This window comes from Vidua macroura, chromosome Z (genome assembly GCF_024509145.1).
Source record: "Vidua macroura isolate BioBank_ID:100142 chromosome Z, ASM2450914v1, whole genome shotgun sequence".
In the NCBI taxonomy this organism is placed as follows: domain Eukaryota; kingdom Metazoa; phylum Chordata; class Aves; order Passeriformes; family Viduidae; genus Vidua; species Vidua macroura.
Window position 1 is genome coordinate 18,464,493 of NC_071611.1, and position 18,078 is coordinate 18,482,570.

Here is an 18,078-nt window from a genome sequence, read left to right on the forward strand (position 1 = left end):
CCTAGAGGTTAATCTATACCATCTCATGTCATTTTCTGGGCACAGGGGAAGGGCTCCCTTGTGGGTAGCATGGCAGAGGGACTGGGTATGGTTGGGGGGTTCCACAGTGTGCAATCACAGGTAGATCAATCACTTTTTTTCCTTGTACACTCTGTAATTAGTATTGCTGCTGTTACAGTTCATTGTCTTAATGTATTTTTGTGTCCAGTAAAGTGTCCTTATCTCAGCCCATGATCTTTACTTTTTGTGAGTCCAATTCTGCTCTCCAGCCTGTCAGAGTACTAGGGAGAGGGGAATGATCGAGCAGTATATGGTTTGGTGTGTTTCTATAGGAACACTAAATTGGGGAATACCATTCTTAAACCATGACAAGTCTACTCAGAATTGCATTATTTCAATAGCAGACAATTCAAAATTTCAACCAGTTCTTGAACTACATCAGTCCTCCTGGTATTCAAGAAAACAAATATACAGAAAGTGGATAAAAAGGTGTGTCATGAGAAAATTACAAGGCCAAACAACAGCAAATAGGAGACAGAGCCAAGGACAGGAAACCAGGGAAAAATTTTGGAGGATTGCCTAAGTATATAGGGATAGAAAGGAGGTGCCTCAGGAAAGGCATCTAGAACTAACATTCACAAAAGATGACAAAGATGAAAAGGGATTTTACCACTGTTATGGTAGGAAAGAAAACATGAACAAACTTATACACAAAGCAGCTATTTTATCAACAACAGAGAGAGAAAGTCAGCATACTCCCTGCCTTTTTGTACTCCATCTTCCTTGACAAGGTCTACTCCCAAGCCTCCACTGACAGTAAAAGGACACTAAAAGGAGAACAATTGCTAGCAATAGATGAAGATTGTGCCTGAGATAACCTGTAAGAACTCAACCCATAGAATTGAAGACATCAGCTCACCTACATTCACAGGTTCTGATAAAGCTGGCTAATCTCAAAGTGGCATTGCTGACTATCATCATGAAGGGTCACAAAAATTGCAGGAGGTCCCTGCCAAATGAAGAAAGGCAAATGTCGCACTTATATTTGGCAAAAGACAAAAGGAGAAGCTAAGGAACTATAAACCACTGAGCTTCAATTCAGCCCTGGAAAGTTACAAAGCAGTTCTTTCTAGAACAATTTTCTGGGCTCATGAAAGAGAAAAAGGTGATTGGGAACACTTAGGGAGCTTAATCATACCTGACCAACCCTGTGATATTCCATGATAAAATTATCAGGTCTGTGGACAAAAGGAGGGCAAGTAGATCAAATATTTAGCACCCATAATATGATTTTAGCAAGGATTTTAGCACTTTTTCATGCATTTTTTTTTATAGCTGTTACAACTTAAGACTACATATGTGAATTATAACATTGTTAACATATGTGATTATAACATTGGTTTGATAGTGAAGCCCAGATGGTAGTAGCTGGAATGGCTGTAATACCGTAGACATCTGTCTAAGTTCTGTTTAACAGTTTCAACCATCACCTGGAGTAAGCCAAGAGTGCAGTTTCACAATACCTGCAGTGAACAGTGAACTGGGTGTGAGTAGATCATGACACAATACAATTGATACCCTCAACAGAAGAGCTGCCATTCTCTAGCCATGGAGAAAGAACAGGCCAGAATGAACCTTCTGACATTCAACAATGACATGTGCAAAGACCAGAATTTAGGAAAGAAGACTACCTAAAGTGATGTGGGTCACAATTGGCTGGATAGAAGCTATGCTAAAAAGAACCTGGTAACCATGACACACAGGCACAAATCAGCAGTGTGGTATATGAGCAGAGATAGCTAACACCATCCTGGGCTGTATTAATAGCAGCATAGCCAGATCAAGGGAAATGATTCATCACCTCGTATTTGGTAGTCATTCCAACACATCTAGGATAATGATTGCTTTTAACTACATGAACCCCTCACAAAATAGTAAAAAAGGTGGGGTGGGCTAAGGGAATGGTCACCACCATGATCAGCAGCAGAAATACACATAAGAACTAATGAAACTTGATATGTTCAAGCTGGAGAAGAGGTAACTCCACAGTGTACAACAGGCCTCCTAGTATCTAAAAGGAGGTTATCAAGGAAACACAGACGATCACCTCACAGCATTCTTTGTCTACAAGACAAGTACTGAATTCAAAAGGTTCAGACAAGGAAAAATGTTCTCCAACTCTATGGAACAGGTTCCCAGAGAGACTGTGCCATCTCCATTCTCCACATTTTCAAGACCTAGCTGGATTAAACCCTGAAGAGCCTGATCTCATAGCTTATATTAGTTTGAGCAGCAGGTTGGACTACAGATCTCCTGCAATTCCTTTCAACCTGAACTATTCTCTGATGTAGCTCTCATCAGTAGAAACACCCAGCAGAAACATCATCTCTTTTTCTCCTAGCGCTCCTGTCTCCCTAGAACTGAAAGCAGTGCAAAGGGCTCAAAGTTCTTGCAATTTTGAAGCTTTTGAATCAATATTGTAACTTTCTGACTTTAATTTATTTGTGAAAGATTAATGTATCTTTTTCATTGAAGGACTACTTCAGCAGTCCACCAAATACCTATGTGCTTCTGCCTGGCTGATTTTTTGCTGTAGCTGCAGATGTTTACTTCTTATTCTTCAAAACCTGCCTGTTCAGTCCCCCAAAGTAGCTTCTACTCTCACAGCTTTCGGAAACACAGCAAAAGCAGTTCCAAATTATTCTATGTCATGTTCTCACTCTTCAGGAAAAGTAAATTCACACAGAGACCCAAATCCCATGTTGCTTCCAATTTACATAGTGCTACTGGGTTCAGAGCTAATTAATAAATTATGCAACCCAGAAAAGCCTGTTAGCTTGGTTTTGGTTATTACAACTGTATTTTTTCTAAGAAAATAAAAAATTATGCCACCCAGAAAAGCCCGTTTGCTTGGTTTTAGTTATTATAACTATGTTTTTTTCTGAGAAAACAAATTCTTACACCATTATATAGCTTCTAACTTTGGCATTATTTACCTACAGCTAAAGAGACATACAAGTGCTCTAGCACAACAAATGAAAGTCTCTAAGACTTTCATTTGGCTAAGGCTTAAAGAAAAACTCATGCACGTCCTCCAGAAAAAGAGAAAATATGTTTGGATGCCAAACTAGGTCTTAAAAAAAAAGCCAAGCTCCTGACATTGTCTGAAGTCCAAAGACCAAACCCTTCAAAGGTAAGTAGATCAAAGGCTGTTGTATTCTCTCAGAAGGTGTCCGGTGAAAGCAACCACTGATTTTCACCAATGTTACTGACACTTGTATGCTTCAAAGAATAAAAAGGGGACAGGAAATAGATGAGGCAGTACCTGCCCACCCCATGTAATTACCTCAAGGGAACTGAGTAGATTGATGTCCATCCCAGGAAAAGCTTGACCTTCGCTACTTATCTTAATAGAGGTCTGGAAATTTTGGTGTCTGGCCTAACAAAATTGTGAGGATAGGCTGTTTATGTCTCTTCCACATCTCTTAAAAAAACCACCAGTTGTTTTACCTGTGTTTTAACTGTCTTAATTTTCATGGAAAGGCTTGCATTCTTTGAAATCACAGAACACAATTTGCTTTCAAAAAACTCAGCTGGCAGAAGCTGCTAGAAGTAATTGCATGAATCAACACATGATTGCAAGCAGTGAAAAGTACTGTCTGGATATTAGACAACATTTATTCTCATATTCAATTAAGATACAGAACAGATGCCTCAGGCATAAATTCTATTTTATCCCAAAAAACTCTAGGATAGGGAAAATTTCCTTCCTGAAAAAGAAACACTGAACATAATTGTCCAGTTCCGGTCAAAAATGGAAGACTTTTTAAGGTTCATCTTGCATTTTAGTAATTCAAGTATTTACTTCTCTGTAAGCGCTACTATTGAAATTCTTAAGGCAAATGGTACCATATCTGTAAAAACTGCATTTCGTAGTCTTTAGTACAAAAAATATACTTATTTAGGTATTTCCTGCAGTAATTCCAAACAAAGAAATATACTCTCTAAAAATACCTCTTATTTTTCTTTTTTGATGATAACATTTTTCAAATATGTAACTTTTGGAGATCAAAAATATCCTAGACATAAACCCCTTCAGTGCTCAAAGAAATATCTTCATATATCTAGATAAAAGATTCTCACAAGGAATAAAACATTATTGAATGCACAATACAATTCGATGCCTAACCATTATCGTTATGTTGGTCCAAGTAATCTAATTCAGAAAAATACCTTTAAGAGATTCTCAGAGACTTAACTGGAAAGCCACTACTTACAGAAGGTCATGTTTTTAACCAAATTTACTAATCCAAAAATTTAAAAATCTTGTGGTAAAGCTTAAAAAATTCTAATTATTTGGAAAATACCTAAACAGATGTTTAAGTTGCATTAAAAATGCTGCTAATTAGCTAATATTTTATTAACATGTATTGGTTCCCAGAACACAGCCATACTAACAGCTCCCTGACTGGTAACAGGAAGCCAGGTTATGGCAGCCATGTTGACAAGACAGGATAGATTTTTCTAGACTGAAAACTACAATAGCTTAACAAGAGTTATTCAAAAAACCAAACTAAAAAAACCCTGTTTCACTAAGGATGATTAATTTTCTGGTCTAACATCAATACAAAGACAAACTTTGGAATATTAGGTCTTGGAACAAGTGAAGAAATAGTTCAAGAAAAAACACTGGAAGTGTTTGAACACTGCTTCCAAGAAAACTTCCATAACATTAATTTTTCTATATCTTCTGGACCACTCAAATATAGGAACCCACCATAGCAAAAATAAAAAACCCACTACACCAAATTAAAAACTAAGAAAACCAAACCAAGATTGAAAAAAAGAACCAAACTCCATATGCTCTGTAAGAATAAAAAGTTACAGACAAGAAAAGCTCAGATGGTACAAAATAGCCCGTGTTATGCAAAACTACTGATCAAACAACCACTCCTCAAAAAAAGGCCGGTTTGCACACAAAGGAGCTTTTTTAAAACAAAACAAGTAAAATTGAATAAATTGTCACATCAATGGTCCAGGCCTTCCCCATTTCATGGAAAGGCAAAGAACATAGTATCAGTTTAGTGTCATGTATTTACTGACAGAGAACCCATGCCCACAGCAAAAACAACCAGGCAGGATGAGATTACCGTTTAATTAACTGATGTTATTTTAGAACTGTAGAGCATCTTGAAATACACTTAGTTTTACAGCTGTGAAGACTGCAGTCTTCCTGAAGAAGAATTTTAGATTACTATCATAATGTTTTTCACAAATTTTTATCATAAAAGTTATATCTTTTTCTTTGAGAAAAAAGTTTCCACTTTTTAATGTGACTCTGGTTTCCCTAAATGCACATGAGGCCTCTTTTGACCTTTTTTTTGATAAAGAGTGTTGTAGGTTGGGTTGGTTTAGTTAGGGATTTTATTCATGTTAGTTAGGTTGGTTCTCTGTACCCCTATTTTCCCTCACAATGATTTGCTCCAAGTTGTTTACCACAGGAGCTCTTGTCACTCAAACATGTCAATCTTCTCACCTCATACAGTTTTCTCCTTACAAGGTTCTGTCAGTCAGGGGTTGTCTTCATGAAAGTTCTGCATCAATCACCCCACCTCTGCACTGCTATTTGTCCCAGAACACTGTACCCACCTCTGTTATGTTCCCGTTGGTTGTTATAATCCATGTCACTCCCCTGTTGTCTGTCCCTATTGGGCGAGGGGGGTTTCCACCCCTGTCCGCCTGCCCCCTATTTAACCCAATGCTTTCTTTGTCCCGTCACCATTTCGCCTTGCATTACGCTGAACATAATTCGCTCCATCCACACATGAGGGAATAAATGTTCTCAGGCCCACAAGCAAAGTGTGCCTCTCTTGTCCCTGCGCTTCCTCTCAGCGTGAAGCTACCAAAGCTGCTTACCCACGCTGGAGCGCTCAGCACTGTCGGGGAGGCAAACACCATAACCCTGGAGCGCCCATTCACATTGTGGCTATAGTCTACAGTCTCACAAAGGCAGCGCTAGTCGGAGCTTTTCGGCTGCTTGAGGTCATAGCAGGTAACCGCCGCAAAAGAGCTTTAAGATGTTTACAATACAGCACAAGTTTCAACTATATTACTAAAAACATCACTGTAAGCATAAATGTAGGAACACTTGGGCCCACAAAATACTTTTTTTGTAGGGAAACCAGTTTCTTTTTTCCCCCTCTACTGCTTGTATGAGCAAGTCACCACAAATACTTTTATGTATAGACCCCCATATTCCTGACTAAGAGATGCAAACTGTATTTTTCAACCCATTCTACCTCTCTCTCCCCACAACCCCACTGTGTGCAACCCACTTCAGGTCTTCTAAATCCCCTCCTTCCATAAATTTCACAAACTACTATCCTTTATTTCATGTACTCCTCAGTTCTCTGTCTTCCAGCACCATTCTTCTTCCTGGTATTTTCTCACCCCAATAAAAACTTCATTCAGTTAAGGAAAAAGACTCAGTACAGTGTATCCTATATCTGCCCAGGATATATAGCAAAACCTTTCTTCCAAAAAACATCTGTTACCATGGACACAGTAGACTGTGCTGAGCAGGAAAGGAATCCCAGGTAATTTCATCTGCTGTGATACACTTCATCCCTTCTTCTACTTTCGCTAGCTAGTCAACAATTTCCACAATCATTCAAAAGCTGAAAATGAAGATTCACCACTGTAAATGATGCACAACTTCTCAAAAGAGTCTTAAAGATTGATCTATCTCACTGAAGTAAAAAATAATATTTTCATAATCATGTAAGTATATACAGAAGAAAAAAATCTGTTCTAACCTTGCCATATGTGCTATCCTAAACTCCTTCCAAATACAAAGGAGACAGGACCCTGCCATAAGTATAATTTCCAACATTTTTGCTTTGGCAAATAATTGGTAACAGATCAGTTATTTTCTTTACCCACCCATATTGTTACTGATATGGACCTGTTATTAATGGAACACCAGGTTCTGAACTTCAGGTTGGTTTGGGAAATTGCATCAGAATTAGTTGTTTTATACTGATTGAAAACTATATAAATGTAAGCTGTAAGTGGTAATCCAGCTGTCTACTGGCATTTTACAATGAATTTAAAGGGCAACTTACACACTGAGTTTCTCTAAGTTCTCTTGGGCATTGTGCTTTTCTCTCTCATATGCACATTCCAACCCTTTGAACTCTTTCTTGATCATTTCTAAATCTGAAAGAGCTTCTTCTCGTCTGTCCTTTTCCACACGCACAGCTTCTTCAAGTTCTCGAATTCTTAACTACACCAAGTGATAAAAAAGCAATTAAAGGAAGTTAGGAAACACTTACATGATATTCTATGGTCTGTTCTGCTTTACAGTAGAGTATATTCTATTAATTCAGTATAAAAGTATATACACATATAAAAAACATTGAACACGTGCAAAAATGTAAGAATACATACAGTTCAACCAGAGACAAATAGATATGACAATGAAAAGTACCTTCTGTTCTCATTTGGAGGTGTCTGAACATTTTCAGTTCTTATTAGTACTGAAGCTTTCCAGGGAAATTCTAGTTTTTAAATAGACTCATGAAGTGTGGGACTAACAATAAAGGCTATACTTACTCTCAGAAGAAAGCACACTTCTAGCTTGTTCATGTATATAAACAAGGAAAAAGACTTTATCAGTTATTCATCCATAAAACCCAAGCCTCTAAGTTTAAGGAGTGTTATCCTCTAACTTCTTTTGTATGTTGCAGAATAGAGAGGAAATTAAGCAAACTAAATCTTTTCTAGTTAAATTATCACTTTTAAAATTTACGTGCAGGTACATACAGAAGATCATGAAAATAAGAAAATAACTGACTGAAGAATGGCAATGCTTATTTTTGTTACTCAGAAAATAGGGAAAAAAGATACCAAATTCCCTTCTTTTTTGTTTAGTCTTTCAGAAGTCCAGCAAGTTTGTTAACTAATACGATATTACTAAGAAATCACCATTTAGTTTTTTCGAACTTTTTTTTAATAGACCATAATTATTTTACTGATAAATAAACTCTGTGTGATACAGATACCAAAAATTAATGTTCAAGTATATATACTGGATTTATTCATATAATCAACCTTTACTGGTAACTGCGAGTATCATAATTTTTGGAGTAGACACGTTGGATGTATGCACTTTGTCTCCAAATTGCTCTAAGTAGCCATTCAGAAGATACAGGGCAGGATATTTAAACAGTACTTTAAATATCTGTTGTGAAACTGTTGTGAAACATTTCCTTTACCATAACTGTTTAAATAGTAATGGGAATATGACAAATATTACAAATATGACATCTTATTTTATTATTTATTCTAATAACTTTAAAGTTCTCTGAAAAGCAGATACTCTTCTGCCTATATATATATATATATATATATATATATATATATATATATATGTGATTTTGACCCTTACTGTAATAAATCTATTTAGGTTTTTCACTGGAGCAAGTGTTCTTCATATTTTTGGAGCATTATATCTTCACAACTTCCTCAACTGTTTTTCTGTAAACATCTATCAAATGTTTAACAAAAAGTTTACCTGGATGATCTCTGAAGTGAAATTGGATGCTAAATGTGCTGCTCTCTCTGCTTCAATGTTTTCTTCCAGTTTCTTTGTTCTTACTGCAGCTCCCTAAAAGTACATTTTGAGGATATTTAAGTTCAGAGAGAAGACAGTATGACACCAGGTTTATTCAACTCATTAAGCATATTGTGATTCCATACACCAACCTGATATATCTGAACTACTTTGGAATTGTGACAACTCATACCAAGAAACACATATAACAACATTGTTTACATATATGGATTATTTAATTAATATTTTCTATTTAGTTAAGTAAATTGATGTAGTATTATGTTACTGCTGCATTTTTTATAATCAGCTAGGGTCAGAAAGCAAATAAACCAAGTTAAATATTCTTCCTATTGCCCCACTATTTGCTCACTTGAGGCAACATAACTATACGTTGTATGTTCTGAAATACATTGAGGTATCAATAGAACATCTACAATTTCATAAATGAGACATGATGCACAGAGAAGATTCTTCAAAAATTTATCTGCTTAACATACTTAATTTTTAAAAAATCACACACACTGCTACTATATTTTCATACTGCTAAGATTATTCTCATAATTAAAAATGTCTTCAAAAAGAGTAAGAAGGACTCAGGGGACTACTGGCCAGTCAGGCCTCACCTCAATCCCTGGAAAAGTGATGGAGTGCCTCCTTCTGGATACCATCCCTATCAACATGGAGAACAAGAAAGTGATCAGAGAAGTCAGCATGGATTCAGCAAAGGGAAATCATGCTTGGACAATCTGATTGCCTTCTATGATAGGACAACTACCTGGATGGATGAGGGAAGAGCAATGGGTATTGTTTAGCTTAAGCAAGGCTTTCAACACTGTCTTCAACAACATCCTGTGGACAAACTCAGGAAGTGTGTCCTGGATGAGGGGACAGAGAGGTGAACTGAGAACTGTCTGAATGGCAGATCCCAGAGGATCGTTATGAGTGGCACAGGGTCTGGTTGGAGGCCTGTGACAAGTGGTGACCCCCCAGATTCAAGAGTGGGCCTGGTATTGTTTAACTTCTCCATCAGTGACATGGATGAAGGGGCAGGTGCCTCCTCAGCAATTCACTGATGACACAGAGCTGGGAGCAGCGGCCGATACCCCAGAGGGCTGTGCTGCCCTTCAGAAGGGCCTTGACAGGGTGGAGAGATGGACAGAGAAGAACTGTCTGAAATTCAACAAAGGCAAATGCAGGGTCCTGCATTTGGAGAGGAAGAACCCCAGGCACCAGCACAGGCTGGGAGCTGATCTGATGGAAAGCAGTTCTGTGGAGAAGGACCTGGGGTTTCTGGTGGACAACAAGCCATCTATGAGCCAGCAGCGTGTCCTGGGGGCCAAGAAGGCCAATGGTGTCCTGGGATGCATTGGGAACAGCATTGCCAGCAGGTTGGGGAAGGTGATCCTGGCCCTCTGCTCAGCCCTGGTGAGGCACATCTGGAGTGCTGTGTGCAGTTCTGGGCTCCTCAGGACAAGAGAGACACAGAGCTGCTGGAGCTGGTCCAGCAGAGGGTGACAAAGATGATGGGGGGACAGGAGCATCTCTCTTGGGAGGAAAGGCTGAGGGAGCTGGGCCTGCTCAGCCTTGAGCAGAGATGACTGAGAGGGGTCCTCATCAATGTCTGTGGGTATCTGAAGGGAGGGTGTCAGTGGATGGATCCAGGCTCTGCTCGGTGGTGCCAAGCAATAGAACAAAAAGCAGCGGGCACAAACTGACACACAGGGAGCTCCACCTGAACATGAGGAAGAAATTCTTAACTGTGCAGTGACAGAGCACTGGAACAGATGGAACAGAGAGATTGTGGAGTCTCCCTCACTGAAGACATTCAAGAACCACCTGGACATAAACCTGTGCCATGTGCTCTAGGATGACCCTGTTTGAGCAGGGAGGTTGGACCAGATGACCCCCTCATGGTCCCTTCCCACCTTACCCATTCAATATCTGTGACAAATAGCTTGATTCTTTATATTCTCTAGGTATTAGTCCTTCCAAACATCAGCTCCTAATCCCCATTGCCCTTAACAGAGAATTAGTAAACTATGTCCTGCTTCAGTTTCAAAGGACTCCTTAGCATCCTCCCACAGATGAACATCTGTTAATAGGATAGTTTTACTCAAAAATACTGCCAGCCTATTAAAAGTCATTAATAAATACAAATTATATGTATTTCACTTCTTTTTTAAAACATTTTAAAAGTCTAAAAATAATTCTATTTTAAATTTAACAGAAGACAAAGGAAACAGTAAGGAAAGTATTTATTACAACATTCAGTGTGGAAAATGTTATTTTTTAAAAAAATTAAATGAAGAAATGGAAACTTCACTGAGACTATTTCACTGCATACCCTAAAGAGCAAAAACACTTTTCTGTCTTTGGCTGGCTTAAGTGTCTATTCTCGCAGAAAACAGTGAAATAAAAAAACTGATTCTGAGTGTAAAGTTTTCAGGCACAACATACTAATTCACAAGCTCTGTAAAGAATTCGACTTCTAAGTCTTATTTTATTTCCTGAGCACCTAACTATGCCTTCATCACAGCCTTGCTCCAGCTGAAAACAGAGAAGAAAATACCATTAAAATGGTTAACTTATCCTCTCAAATGGAAGCCTTTAAAACTGTTAGGTTTTTTCAGTCTCAAGATGAAAAATAAAACTGAAATAACAAATAATGGCTTGAATTATGTCATCTGCAAGAATTAAAAACTGAAGCAACAAGATTCTCCCAAACAGAATATACAAGAATCAGTTCTTTGTATAGATCTTCAAAAGAAAATTCTGTCTTCATGAGCTAACATGATGGACACTAAATGCAAGCCATGTTGTCCAAAGCAAACACAAACTCCCAAAAATATAGAAGCCTCAGTCCTAAGAAAATGCTGGGACAGTAAGTGAAGAAGGCAGGAGCAGGCAGACATTGGTAAGTGCCAATATATCACTCTTTTGATGTCTGAAGTAGGAGCAATTCCATTTAAACAGTAACATTTGTAGATGTTGTCTTTGCATTGCCACAAGTCACTGAAGAATTAACTTGTAGAATTAGCATGCTTATTAAAAAAAAAAAAACACTGGCAAAAATTAGCATTTCAGCCACAGACATCTCTGATGAACTCTGAAATAAGAGAAACAGCTCCTTTTCACAAACAGGACAGTGTGTCTACCCTACTGGAAAAGAATTATGATCTTCATAATCAAAGAAGAGCCAGATATATCCGACAGGTATCCAATGTAAAGCATTCAAATAGATTCAAGATAGTATACACAGAAAAACTGTATTAAAAACTAAAAATCGAACTTTGACACATAAGTATCATCTTACAGTTCATATCCCTATATAAAGGCATGAAAAGAAGTGACTTTTTCAAAACTGGCACTTCTTCCTAAAATTAAACACAGCAATGCCCTATTGTTGCGTTTGAAGTTCCTCTTCTTCTAGAGTTTGATTCTTTAAAGCTTTGCCTCAGAAGTCTGTTACAATTTTGATTTTTTTACAATCTTGTTCACCTTAGTTCACAGTAACTCCAAAAAACAAAGAGCTAAGGAAAGAAACAAATCTTTTTATTCAAGATAAGACACTGTCAGAGAACTACCACTAATTTTTTGTATTATTAGAAGCTGAAGATGAAGAGTGAACAGTGTTCTTTCCAAAAGCCTCAGAAGATTACTCAGGCAAACCTTAATCTTATTTTACTAGTCTATATACTATACTCAGAAGACTGAATGCTTAAAAAAGCCTGCAGAAAAGCTACAGATTTGAATTGACAAAGTCATGTAGATGCTGACTGTGGAGTACTGAATATTCTTTTTCCTCTGCTCTATGACTACCTTGCTGAAGCTTATGGTTCACCATAGCTCTAGCAAATTTAATCTAAGTCAGATGCCAGCAAATAATTGAGAAATTAGTCAGAAAAAAACCCCAAACTTCATGAAAGACATCAAACCAGCCACTACTAATTAAGCATGGTTAATCAATACAGAATTATTAATAGAAAGAAATTCAGATTTGCTCTAAGGAGAAGAATCTTCATATTTCAGTCTAGCAAACTGCACATGAGCCATAGAACTTGCACCTGTATTCGAAGATGCATTTGAAGACTCAGTTGGGAAGGACACAGCTGCAACAAAATGCCATATAGAAAATCTATTCTATTTTGCTGATAGAGGTTCAAACAGGCTCTGCTGATACCTACATGCACTTGCCTTCACAGTGAGAAGCTGCATACTCCACCAGTGAGAACAATCTATTACTGATTCTATGAGTAGAAGAAAAATGTCAGGGGCGAATCTAACCTGTAAAACCATGGTAAAAGTTCCAAAAAGAGAAACAGGAAGGAGTTTTGTTTCCCTGTCTGACAAACAGAAAGTCACTGGCATCAGAAACCCGTTAGACAGGCAAACCCCTTTCAATCAAATTAAAGGTGAGAATCAGTATCCTTACTAAATCACGTCTGAAAATTTTACACAATGCCTTACAAAAAAGAAGCTGTGTGAAAACCATCTAGAGTTAGCTTGCAAGCCACAGATATCTAGATCATAGGCTTGTATCTGGGAGTCAAATGGGAATACGTACTAGTTTAACATGGAAAGCTTCTTGTCAGGTCCAAATCCATCTCAAAGATGGACCAAAAAGCAAGTTTTCCACTGATTATGAAGTGTTTGCTCATCCAACAAAGAAAACATTGGTTATTCAAAAAGATTCAGTCACTTGTTACTTTCATGTGCACCTAACAAGATATATGAAGGCAGACATCTTACTTAAGATAGCAGGCACAAACACATGGAATTTCTGATATTTCCTTAGATATTCAAGCTGATTGATTTCAGCCTTAATTTACAGAATGTGAAAAATAGTTGCACACTTTTCATAAATTTAGAAAGGTTTACTAAACCTTATCAAAAATACAACAGAAGACTGAAGAGAGAAAAATATTACGACGCCAGGAGCAAAGGATTTTTCCCCATGTGCTCACCCACAAAATGGAGGTTTTGCCTTTTAACTCTTTTGCCTCTCCCAAAATTCTGTCCATCAACTCCTTTCTTTGCTGTCCAGTGGTGAGTGTCACCATAGTGACAAGTCGACCATCTCAAATGTCCCAACCCATGCTGTCCCTTGATAACAATGCAAGGGGGTAAAACATAACTATAAATCTATAAAACTTTTCTTAACCTATATACAGATACTTGTCTGTTAATTGTGAGAATCAATCATTGCATTGCTCATCTATCACAAAGAACAAAGATAGCTGGGATCAGTTTCCATGATAGCACAGAGAAAGTTTTGACTTTTGAGAAACAGTAAATACAAGTGACTAAGAAAAATTCAATGCCAGCATTCAAACTTGTGGGCAAACATGCTTTATGCTTAATCTCTTAAGGCTCAGTAACTTTCTTCAGTGTGACATTGCATATCAATGCTAATGTGGAGACATTTTCTTTAAGCTTACAGTTTGCAACACCATATTCCAAACTGTCCTTTGTGGCTTCCACTTTTTTGTCCCTTACACTTGCCTGAAGTGCTGCAATATTTGTGAGCACTGGTGTATTCCAAACTGAAAGCCTTAATTTAGGATCCTACATGACACATTGTTCAACACCACATTTGCTGTTAGACATTCACATTTATAAAAAAATACCCTTTATCAGATAAGCAAACAGTAGGGGGGAAAAAGATAAAGATGCATTTGCAACACTTACTAAGCTTAGATACAGTAATGGAAGTAATTTTTCTCTTCTCTGCTTCTATTTAAACCCCTTCTGCAAGATGTTTCATTTATCAGAATACTTACACTTATGAAAGGTTTAGGTCCAACCACTATGCAAAATGGTCAGCCAAGACATTTTTAAGTGAAGAGGACACACATGTACCTCATACCATTCAACCATTCTGTTTGTGTGTTTCCATATTCAGACTCAGATATTTTTCCTACTTAAAAGCATTTCCCTACAGCTCAAAGCTCAAATCAGGGGGTCTAAACACGTCTATGGGAGATGTGCTGACCACTTCCACCTAGTGTTAGAAAAGCTGATACCGCTTGATCATGGTAAAGTGGAGCCATCTCCTGTCCAGAAAATAAACAACCTTTAATAACTATAAAGTTACTTAAATACAAACAATTCTTAACCACTGAAGTAAATGTTCTTTCAGCCTGACAATGTGGACAACCCTCACTTATTAAGTACATATTTCCTGTACTTAAGGTCTAGAGAAATATATGTGACAGATTAAGCATGTTTGACTTGCATGACACCAGATAAACAATTACACTAGCATGGGAGGTACAAGATAAGCCATATGCTTGACTTCAGGTAAAGAAAGGGTAAAAACAACTAGGACTGCTAAACTCATACAGTTTGGCTGCCTTTGAATAAAGTCCAGGTCCATTCCAATCTGCTACTGACTTGCAGCTGGAGAAGCCATCTGAAATGCTCTCCCATGCCCAGTAGATTAAGTAAAGACCTTTATATGAACTGACACTGTTACTCTATACAAGCACATAGAAAAAAGACTCACGTGACTTGTTGCTAACTCCTCATGAGGGCTACATAAAACACAATTGAAACAAGTTTGATCTGAAAGTAAGATAAGACCAACCGGTCTTCAAACTGGACTTCATTAGTATCATGACACAGGAGATTATGAAGAGGAAGCTCCTCTCTGAGATGAAGTCCATTAGTATAGAATCATCATAAAATAGTTTGTGTGCAAAAGAACACTAAAGATCACCTTCCACTAAGCCATCTCACTCAAAGCTCCATCCAACCTGGCCTTGAACCCTGCCAGGGATGGAGCATCTACAATGTCTACTAGTTCCAGTGCCTCACCATCCTCATAGTAGGGGAATTCTTCATAATACCTAATCTAAACCTACTCTCAGTTTAAAGCCATTCCCCCTTGTCCTATCATTACGTGACTGTGTAAAAAGTCTTTCTCCAGCTTTTTTGTAGGTTCCTTTCGGTACTGGGAGGCTGCTATAAGGTGTCCCCAGAGCCTTCTCTCCTCCAGGTTGAACAGTCCCAACTCTCTCAGTAGGTCTTTACAGGACAGGTGTCCCAGTCCCCTGCTCATCTTTGTGGCTCTCCCTCCTATGGGCTCACTCCAACAAGTCCATGTGCTTCTTATGTTGGGACCCTAGTGCTGGATGCAGCACTGCAGGTGGGGTCTCTCCAGAGCAGAGCAGAGGGGCAGAATCCCTTCCCTCACACTGCTGGCCACACTGTTTTGGATGTAGCCCAGAATGCAGATGGGTCTCTGGGCTGCGAGTGCACATTTCTGTATCCTGTCCAGCCTCTCATCCCCATCAGTATCCCCCAGGTCTTTCCCCACAGGGCTCTCACTCTATTCTCTGCTCAGCCTGCACGTGTACTTGGGATTTCCCTGGGGCAGGTGCAGGACCCTGTACTTGGCCTTGCTGAACTTCAAGAGGTTTGCATAGACCCACCTCTCAAGCCTGTCAAGGTCCCCCTGAATGGCATCCCTGCCCTCCAGTGTGTCAACTGCCCCACAAAACTTGATCTTGTCAGCAAACTTGCTGTGGGTGCACTTGATCCTGCAGTCCATGTCACTGACAAAGATGTTAAAAAGCACTGGTTCCAATATCAATCCCTGGCTGACCATTGCTCTCCACTTGGACATCAATCCATTGACCATAACCCTTTGAGGGCAACCATCCCGCCAATTCATTATGTACCAAGTGCTGCAGTCATCAAATCCATGTCTCACCATTTTAGAGACAAGTATGTTGCATGGGACACTGTCAAATGTCAAAAATCATTATGTCAGTCAACTTGTCATTCAAGAAATATAACTTTGGAGCCACCAGAGAGTTCTCATTATAAAACCTGCAATGCTTAGAATCCTCTAAGTATATGGTACTATATATATTTTATCTAGAGAAAGTATACCTCTTTGGATATATACCCATATATATATATATATACACATAAATATACTATGTCTTAAGCATGTAGTAACTAATATATGACACAGTCACAGCATCTAGAATTCCTGGATAACAGTTATGCACTGTGGACACTCTAGAAAGCAGAAGATTAAATAGGGGTAAGCTGGTTTTGGTTGCGATCTAAGTTTCATATTTCACTAACACAGAGTGAGAAATAAGCCCACAGCCTTCAAGTATTGCACATACATATACTTCAAACAAATACAGATATTAACCATTCCCCAAGCCCTCTTTGCATCATAGTAGCATTACCAAGCTAATACAAGCATACATGTTTAGCACCACATGTCAATATACATAGTGGAGGCAAGGGAGGTAGAAAAGACAATGTGAAAGCTAAGGGAATAGTCTAAATGGAAACGAGAAATCTCAGAAATATGACAGTATACTCAGTCTCAGAAATTAAGAGTTTGAAATGTGTAAACTAATAATTTTGTTTCTTGTGGTAAAGTCCACATTCTCATTGCAAAACCACATTCCCACCCATCTTTTTGGCTGAATACATCATCAGAAACATTATTTTTATATGACAAGTTTTCTTGTCTTGTCTTTTTCAAGTATTTCCCAAGAATTCTCATTAGCAATTGAGCTAAAGGTTAAAATAAAAGACATTGGTTCTGGAAAATTGATTATCATAAATAATGTTACCTTGATGAGTTCAATAGCAATAGATCAATAATTTATTTGGCTACTGATTCTCAGGCCAAAGAGGCAGAATGATATCTGATCATCTAGTTCTCAATCTCAATTTTTCTGGCACAGTGTGTTTTCTACTTCAGAAGTACTCCAGATCTATGCAACATATTGGTGTCACTGCAAACTGGAAAGCTAGTAGGTTAGACAGTACAGCAACAGCTATCTTTCAACTGAAAAGTCCACAGAAACTTGCCATTATTCTTTCTCTTAATTTCTAACTCTGGAAACTAGGAATTTCCTCTTTTTGACCATGATCAGAGTAATCACTGAAGGATAAAACCAGACTAATATTTGAAGAAAAAAAAAGAACGAAAAAAAACAAAATGGGGGCCAGGAAGTTTTTTGCACATTCCTTTCTTTACAACAGTCTGTTGGATAAAATTCTTCATACAAGTGTCATTGTACTAAAAGAAAAAAAATAAATTTAACGTTTCCTTCCGTTATCAAAACCCAACTATTTTCCCATGGATTTGTCCCTCACATCCAGCAGAGGGTAGCAAAAGAACAGATTTGTGAACTCCAGGAAACATTAATCTCCACTGCTTTTCAAGAAGTAGCATGTAATAAAATATTTTAAGATTGGGGTTTAAGTTAAAGTACACTACTCCTCACACAATCACGTTAAGAAGTTTCTTCTCATCATCAAGAACTTAAGTACATATTTGCTAACCAAATGATCATTAACATGAGGTACTCACCATGGAAATTGAAGATATGTATCCTATATCTACCCATTTCAATCTATAAGCTAAGAATTCTATGAAGAGAGATAAAAAAATACAGATCTACTTAATGAAAAAATGTAGACCATTC

General features: G+C 38.0%; 1 protein-coding gene across 9 annotated transcripts in view; it reads right to left on the reverse strand.

The window, feature by feature from the left end:
• The window catches only part of CCDC171 (coiled-coil domain containing 171), a 159,956-nt gene that overhangs the window by 120,515 nt on the left and 21,363 nt on the right, over window positions 1-18,078 (reverse strand). For all 9 annotated transcript variants that reach the window (XM_054004235.1, XM_054004233.1, XM_054004232.1 and 6 more), the window contains exons 7-8: window positions 8,576-8,668; window positions 7,125-7,285 (exon numbers count right to left, since the gene is read on the reverse strand). In XM_054004235.1, the coding sequence (XP_053860210.1) occupies window positions 7,125-7,285; window positions 8,576-8,668 (254 nt within the window). The remainder of the gene's footprint in view (window positions 1-7,124; window positions 7,286-8,575; window positions 8,669-18,078) is intronic.